Raw genomic sequence first — 8842 nt, forward strand, 5'->3', positions numbered from 1 at the left:
CAACAAATGCCTAATATACACAAATCTAAGTAAAGTAATGGAAATATATGGATAAGCAATGTCAGAGCAATGTCATAGTGGCATAGGCTACAATACAGTATATAGTATAGAATACAGTATATACATATGAGATGAGTAATGCAAGATATGTAAACACTAAAGTGACATTATTAAAGTGACTAGTGTTCCATTTATTAAAGTGGCCAATGATTTCAAGTCTGTGTATGAATGCAGCAGCCTATCTGTGCTAGTGCTGGCTATTTAACAGTCAGATGGCCTTGAAATAGAAGCTATTTTTCAGTCTCTTGGTCCCAGCTGTGATGCACCTGTACTGACCTTGTCTTCTGGGTGTTAGTGGGGTGAAGTAGTGGGGTTAGTGGCTTGGGTGGTTGTTGTCCTACTGCCTCTGGGATGGTGGACTCTGGCTATCTGTACATTTTTAAAATAAGAACATTGGGCTGTCTGCTTTGCTTAATATAAGGAAGTTTAAATGATTTATACTTTTACTTTTGATACTTAAGTATATTTTAGCAATTACATTTACTTTTGATACTTAAGTATATTTAAAACCAAATACTTTAACATTTTTACTCAAGTAGTTTTTTACTGGCTGACTTTCACTTTTACTTGAGTACCTTTCTATTAAGGTATCTATACTTTTACTATACTTTTTTCACGTATGAGAATTGGGCACTTTTTCCACCACTGACCTCTCCATCTTTACAATCTATATGTTTTGTCCATGACAGTTTACAATCTAAGGTAACACCAAGTAATTTAGTCTCCTCAACTTGTTCAACAGCCACACCATACATTACCCGATTCAGTTGAGGTCTAGAAATTATGGAATGATTTGTACCAAATAGAATGCTGTTAGTTTTAGAGATGTTCAGGACTAAAAAAGACTGCAACTCTTTGTTAACCTCTCTTGGGTACGTGAGTCGTTAGCGTCCCACCTTTTCAACAGCCAGTGAAACTGCTGGGCGCCAAATTCAAATACACAAATACTCATTATAAAAATTCAGAAAAGTAGAACAGTAGAAGTAGAACAGTTACACCAGTCAGAAATAGAGATAAAAGTAATCTCTTACCTTTGATGATCTTCATATGGTTGCACTCAGCAGACATTCATTTACTCAATAAATGTTCCTTTTGTTCGATAAGGTCTCTTTATATCCAAAAATCTCAGTTTTGTTCACGCGTTTTCTTCAGTAATCCACAGGCTCAAACGCAGTCAAAACAGGAAGACAAAAAAATCCAAATTGTATCCTTAAAGTTCATAGAAACATGTCAAACAATGTTTATATTCAATCCTCAGGTTGTTTTTAGCCTAAATAATCGATAATATTTCAACCGGACAATAACGTCGTCAATTTAAAAGGTAAACAAGAAACGCACTCTCTCGGTCTCGCACATGAAAAAGCTCTGTGACACTTTAGGGTCCACTCATTCAGACTGCTCTTACTTCCTCATTTTTCAGAATACAAGCCTGAAACAATTTCTAAAGACTGTTGACATCTAGTGGAAGGCATAGAAACTGCAATTTGAGTCCTAAGTCAATGGATACTGTAATGGCATTGAATAGAAAACTACAAAACCAAAAATAAACTACTTCCTGAATGGATTTTTCTCAGGTTTTCGCCTGCCAAATCAGTTCTGTTATACTCACAGACACTATTTTAACAGTTTTGGAAACTTTAAAGTGTTTTCTATCCAAATCCACCAGTTATATGCATATCATATATTCTGGGCCCGAGAGGCAGGCAGTTTAATTTGGGCATGCATTTCATCCAAAATTCCGAATGCTGCCCCCTACCCTAGAGAAGTTAAGGGTTTCAGTGACTTCATTAGCTATGGTTGCTGATGTGTATATGGTTGAATCATCAGGATACATGGACACACATGCTTTGTTTAAAACCTCTTAGTGAATAGGGGGCGCTGTTTTCACTTTGGGAAAAAATTGTGCCCAAATTAAACGGCCTCGTACTCTGTTCTAGATCATACGATATGCATATTATTATTACTATTGGATAGAAAACACTCTGAAGTTCTAAAACTGTTTGAATTATATCTGTGAGTAAAACAGAACTCATTTGGCAGCAAACTTCCAAACAGGAAGTGAAAATTCTGAAAATGGGGTTCTGTGTCAGGCCTTGCCTATTCAATTGCCTTATATTTATGGATCTGTATGCACTTCAAACGCCTTCCACTAGATGTCAACAGGCAGTAGAATGTTGAATGGGGTGTCTAGCTTGATGTGAGACCGAATGAGAGCTTTTGGAGTGACAGGTCCGCCCTATTGGCAGTATTTAGCCGCGCACCAGGGAACCCCACATTGTCTTCTGAAATGCGTTAGGTATACACGACGAAATGCTCCGTCTTGGAATTTATTGGATACATATGAGAAAAACATCATAAAGATGGATTTTCAACTGAGTTTGACCAGTTTATTCGACGTTTATGGAGTTGATGGACATGTGCCCTGCACAATGCTAGCCAAAGTTGCTAATTCGACAGAAGAAATGGACACATTCTGATGGAAGATCATCAAAGGTAAGAGAATATTTATGATGTTATTTCGTATTTTTGTGGAATATGTTGGCTCCAACATGGCGGAGAATTGCTGGGCGCTGTCTCAGAATATTGCATGCTGTACTTTGTACTAAAGTTATTTTTTTAAATCTAACACAGCGGTTGCATTAAGAACCAGTGTATCTTTCATTTGCTGTACAACATGTATTTTTTAGTAAAGTTGATGATGAGTTTTTTGGTTAGATTACGTGACTCTCCAAAATTTCTCCGGACAATTTGGTGCATTATGGCGCCGTATTCACAATGTAAAACCAGGATTTGTAGCTATAAATATGCACATTTTCGAACAAAACATAATTTTATTGTATAACATGATGTTATAAGACTGTCATCTGATGAATTTGTTCAAGGTTAGGGATTAATTTTATATCTTTTGCTGGTTTTTGCGAAAGCTACCTTTGCGGTGAATAAATGCATTTGTGTGTTTGGCTATTGTGGTAAGCTAATATAATTCTATATTGTGTTTTCGCTGTAAAACACTTAAGAAATCGGAAATATTGGCTGGATTCACAAGATGTTTATCTTTCATTTGCTGTACACCATGTATTTTTCATAAATGTTTTATGATGAGTGTTTATGTATTTCACGTTGCTCTCTGTAATTATTCTGGCTGCTTTGGTGCTATTTTTGATGGTAGCTGCAATGTAAAACTATGATTTATACCTCAAATATGCACATTTTTGAACAAAACATAAATGTATTGTATAACATGTTATAAGACTGTCATCTGATCTGAAGTTGTTTCTTGGTTAGTGACTAATTTTATCTCTATTTTGTCGGTTTTGTGAAAGCTACCTATGCGGTGGAAACATGGTGAAAATATGCGGTTGAGTCTTTGGCTATTGTGGTTAGCTAATAGAAATACATATTGTGTTTTCGCTGTAAAACATTTTAAAAATCGGAAATGATGGCTGGATTCACAAGATGTTTATCTTTCATTTGCTGTATTGGACTTGTGATTTCATGAAAATGATATTATATGATATCCCTGTCCTGTTAGGCTAGGCTATGCTAGTCAGCTTTTTTGATGAGGAGGATCCCGGATCTGGGAGAGACAAGCGGTAGAGGTTATTAACTGACTTGCCTAGTTAAAAAAAGGTAAAATAGATATATTTTTTTTTAATCAGTGTGAACAAGTTGTGATGGACTAACATTACTCTCACACGGTTGACTGGAATGACTTGACACAACAACGGGCCAAAGAAGGTGTAGCTAGCTACAATGCCGTGAAGAGTACATCCATGCATATGATGTTATACGTTTCTAATTTTCTCAGAAAGTCATTTTCATTGCAAGTTAACGTGTACTGTTAGCTAGCAAGCAAATATTAGCTTGCTGGCTCGCTAGCTAACGTTACGTGGATGGATGATCTGTGTAGTAATATTATTACTATCTCAGAAAACCATTTGCATTGCTCGTTATAGCCATATGTTAGCTAGCTAGCTAACATTGAACCTAGTTGGTTATCTTTAGCTACCTGCAGAATCAAACTTCATGGATGGTGGCTAGCTATGCCAATCTGTATGTACTGTAGCTATTGGTGTCACGCCCTGACCTTAGACATCTCTGTTTTTCTATATATTTTGGTTAGGTCAGGGTGTGACTAGGTTGGGTACGCTAGTTTTGTATGTCTAGGGTTTTTGTATGTCTAGGGGTGTTGTATGTCTAGGGGTTTTGTATGTCTATGTTGGCCTGATATGGTGCCCAATCAGAGACAGCTGTTTATCGTTGTCTCTGATTGGGGATCATATTTAGGCAGCCATTTTCCTCGTTTGTGTTGTGGGATCTTGTCTACATTGAGTTGCCTGAGTGCACACCTGTAGCGTCACGTTTTGTTCGTTTGGTTGTTTGTTGTTTTGTTAGGTGAGTTTCAGTTGATTAAAATTATGTGGAACTCTACTCATGTTGCGCCTTGGTCTCATCTTTATGACGAACGTGACAGAAGATCCCACCACCAACGGACCAAGCAGCGTGGTCAGGAGGACTGGAGCTGGGAGGAAATCCTGGATGGAGCAGGACCCTGGACAAGGGCTAAGGAGTATCGCCATCCGAAGGAGGAAATAAGGCAGCGAAAGATGAACGCCGACGATACGAGGGGACACGGCCAGCACGGAAACCCGAGAGGCAGCTCCCCCCCCAAAAAACTTGGGGGCACACGGGGAGATTGGAGGAGGTAGTGTTTAGACCTGAGCCAATTCCCCGTGCTTACCGTGGGGAGCGTGTGACTGGTCAGGCACCGTGTTATGCAGTGATGCGCACGGTGTCTCCAGTGCGCATTCATAGCCCGGTGCGCTCTATTCCAGCTCCCCGCATTTGCCGCGCTAGAATGGGCATCCAGCCAGGACGGTTTGTACCGGCTCAGCGCTCCTGGTCTCCAGTACACCTCTTCGGACCAGGATATCCTGCGCCGGCTCTACGTACTGTATCGCCAGTGCGCCTTCATAGCCCAGTGCGTCCTGTGCCAGCGCCCCACACTTATCGAGCTAAAGTGAGCATCCAGCCAGGACGCATTGTGCCAGCTCTACGCTCCAGATCTCCAGTGCGCATCCACAGTCCAGTACGTCCTGTGCCTCTTCCCCGCACTCGCCCTGAGGTGCGTGTCATCAGCCCGGTGCAAACTGTACTGGTCCCACGCATCAGGTTTCCAGTGCGCCTCCACAGTCCAGTACGTCCTGTGCCTCTTCCCCGCACTCACCCTGAGGTGCGTGTCATCAGCCCGGTGCCACCTGTACCGGTCCCACGCATCAGAAAATACTGCTCCCTACCCCAAAGAAGTTAAGCATATCCCAGTTTAGGTCACCTAACAGAACGAACTCTGAAGATAGATGGGGGTTATTCAATTCACATATGGTCTCCAGGGCACAGCTGGGAGCTGATGGGGGTCTATAACAGGCGGCAACAGTGAGAGACTTATTTCTGGAGAGATTCATTTTTAAAATTAGAATATCGAACTGTTTGGGCATAGACCTGGAAAGTATGACAGAACTTTGCAGGCTATCTCTGTAGTAGATTGTAACTCCTCCCCCTTCAGCAGTTCTATCTTGACGGAAAATGTTGTAGTTGGGTATGGAAATCTCAGATTTTTTGGTGGCCTTCCTAAGCCAGGATTCAGACACGGCAAGGACATCAGGGTTGGCGGAGTGTGCTAAAGCACTGAGTAAAACAAACTTAGGGAGGAGGCTTCTGAAGTTAACATGCATGAAACCAAGGTTTTTTCGGTTACAGAAGTCAACAAATGAGAGTGCCTGGGGACATGCAGGTCCTGGGTTAACTTCTTATGGCTAAAGGGGCAGTATTGAGTAGCTTGGAAGAAAGGTGCACAGAGGTGCCCAGAGTAAACAGCCTGCTCCTATGTCATAGTTGCTAATATATGCATATTATTATTAGTATTGGATAGAAAACACTCTCACTCATTTGGCAGGCAAAAACTTGAGAAGAAATCCAAACAGGAAGTGGGAAATCGGCTGTAAAGCCTATTTGAAATCGGACACTTTGGTGGGATTAACAACAAGATTACCTTTAAAATGGTATAAGATACATGTATGTTTGAGGAATTTTTATTATGAGATTTCTGTTGTTTGAATTTGGCGCCCTGCACTTTCACTGGCTGTTGTCATATCAATCCCGTTAAAGGGATTGCAGCCATAAGACGTTTTAACTACACACAGGGCCTGAGTTCGAGGCTGGGGCCGACAGATAAACAAAAAATAAACAAAATGGAGTACTGTGATTAATGACCAGTCGAGCAGGCATCAGCTATGTAGCCAAGTGATCATAGGGTCCAGTGAACAGCAATAGATGGAACAGGGAAGCCGCGGGGTAGTCGTTGCTACGCTAGCACGTGGGAGACACAGCATTTAAAGTTAGCAGACCGGAGTAAGCAGAAGCGTCTGCTCCGACGTCAGGCAAAGGCCGGTTGAGGGCACAGCGGATGGAGTTACGTCGGCGGACCAGTCGTGGTGGTATGGTGGGGTCGCCGTGTCAACAAAGGGTCCGGGCCAGATGGCGAAAGGGGTATTGTAGTTGTAGTAATTTTGTTTGCTTGCCGGGAGATGCGCCTGGCTCACGGCTAACTGGTGCTAGTTTCGGGGCAGGGGCGTTAGCCACTATAGCCACTCGGTAGCAGCTAGCTAGCAGCGATGATCCGATGCAAAGGTCCAGAGCTTACGGCAAGGATTCGGTGGAGTAGTGGATTCTAGCCGTGTTGGGGTAGAGTCCGGGAAGCATTGGCTGAGTAGCCGAGTGATCACAGAGTAGGCCGGGACGTGGGCCTGGCTCAGGGCTAGCTTCGGGGCTGGGTCACTCAGTGGCAGCTAGCTAGCTGTGATGATCAGGAGTAATGGTCCAGGGTTTACGGCAGGAATTTGGCGATGTAGTGGAGAAAACAGTCCGATACTGGCAGGCTGGCAACTATTATCCAGGCTAAAAAACGGCTGGTGTCTGTGTAGAAGATAAAGGCCGCTAGCAGTGGCTAACAATGACTAAATAGCTAGTAGCTAATTAGCTGGTTAGCTTCTGATGGCTAGCCTCTGATGGAGGTTCTGGCTATAAGTTTTTTTTAAATACACATTGGGTGAGGAGGGTTACCGGTAGGTATATTTAATTTTAAAATGGAAAAGACATTGAAAATAAATTGAAATATATACAAAAAATACAAAAAAGTAAACAAGAGGACGACAAACCATATCTGCACTGCTACGCCATCTTGGATACAGTAGTACTTTAAAGTATTTTTTACTTAATTACTTTACACCACTGCTGACCACATAGTTTTAGTCATGTGGAGTAGCTTTTATTGCTCTTGAACGTCTTCTTTCTCAGTTTTAAGACTTCAAGCGAGACACTTACACCCTAAAAAACACAGCTTTTTTGTCCCACGCTATGACCAGAGGAACATCACATTTGTGGTGGGCTGACCAGTGACCAGAGCATGACTTTTGTAAAAAAAAGTACAATGCCTGTTCCAACTACCTGCCTCTCGCTCTTCCATCCATCTATGTGACAGACAGCCACTGACCACATAATGACTGAAACCAGAAACATTTCCTGTTTAATGTCCCACTCGAAAGTAGCTTAAATGCCACTGAGTTTTAATGTAAATTTTACCTGATGACTTTTAGATAATGATATCCATGAAAGAATTTCATCATTTTGGGATGAAGCCATGTCCATTGTCCTTCAATGATTCATCATGGTTGACAGAATTCCCAAGTCACAACACCATAAAGGTGCATGCTTTATTATCCCATCCATAGGCATTAGTCTTTTCAAACATCAATGGGCAGACATTGTGAGCCTAAACACAGTGAACATGTGACATCTGTCATTTGGCCAAAATTCTAATAGAACACAAATTAGTGTCAAATGACAAACTACAGTCTCAGTCTCAGAGAACTATAAAAGGTTATCAGCCTGTTGTTTCCAAAATATTATTAATCTCTCATCTAAATTAGTCTATGAATCAATAAAGTATTGGCATACTCTGTAGTTGGTGTACAGATCACAACCTTTTATATCCTACAACTCTTTCTTTCCATTAAAGAGCTCTGTTTTTAGAAACTAGTCTCTGTCTGTATCTATCCCATACTGTAAATATTTGTCTAATGCTTGGACAGGATACAGGAGGACGTCTCTCCAGAAAGGGAGGAATATTATGAGTCTTAGCGATAGGCTACACACAGTGTAAATGTTGCACTGTTTAAAATATTATTTATTTTTTAATTTGACCAATGTTACTAATTAAAACATTGAAAATGTAAAAATAAAAATATTAGGCTACTTATCTATCATCTCCCACATAAAATGTTTGTTAGTGCAGCAAATCAGTTAAAACAAAAGAAACATACCATTAATGACAAAATTTAGCAGCATGAACGTCAGTCTGGTAAGCCTTCTCCATCTCAACAAATGGTTCATTCCTCTAAATCTTCAGCTGTTCAGTGGTTTGTGTTGTGAAGAGATGTGATCTTGTCCTGGTACAGAGGAGAGAATAGACTCAACCAGACCAGCAGCCCTCCGATGTGTATTCATTATGCAGATTCCTCTGCAAAACGTTTCTTAAACAGAAGGAAACAGAACGGGGAGGGACCTACCTGAATTTATCCAATAGAAACTGTTGTTTTAGTTGCAACTGTTTGGACCAATGTTTACACCGTGATCTCATCACCAGCCTGTCTCACCCTCTGGAGGTAGAGAGATACGATTACAACTCCATCTACAGTGGTGTAGTTGCAAACCCTGTCAGTAATCC

At 41.2% G+C, this 8842-nt stretch overlaps 1 protein-coding gene across 7 annotated transcripts in view; it reads right to left on the minus strand.

Moving 5' to 3' along the window:
- The window catches only part of LOC139578934 (SLAM family member 5-like), a 209514-nt gene extending 200889 nt beyond the window's left edge, over positions 1-8625 (minus strand). For all 7 annotated transcript variants that reach the window (XR_011675648.1, XM_071407078.1, XM_071407083.1 and 4 more), the window contains exon 1: positions 8439-8625. Coding sequence is in view for 6 of the 7 variants with exons in the window: in XM_071407078.1 (XP_071263179.1) it covers positions 8439-8508 (70 nt within the window). In the remaining variant the exon portion in view is untranslated. The remainder of the gene's footprint in view (positions 1-8438) is intronic.
- Between the last annotated feature and the right edge of the window lie 217 nt (positions 8626-8842).

The sequence above is a fragment of the Salvelinus alpinus genome, chromosome 6 (assembly GCF_045679555.1).
Source record: "Salvelinus alpinus chromosome 6, SLU_Salpinus.1, whole genome shotgun sequence".
Taxonomy (NCBI): Eukaryota; Metazoa; Chordata; class Actinopteri; order Salmoniformes; family Salmonidae; genus Salvelinus; species Salvelinus alpinus.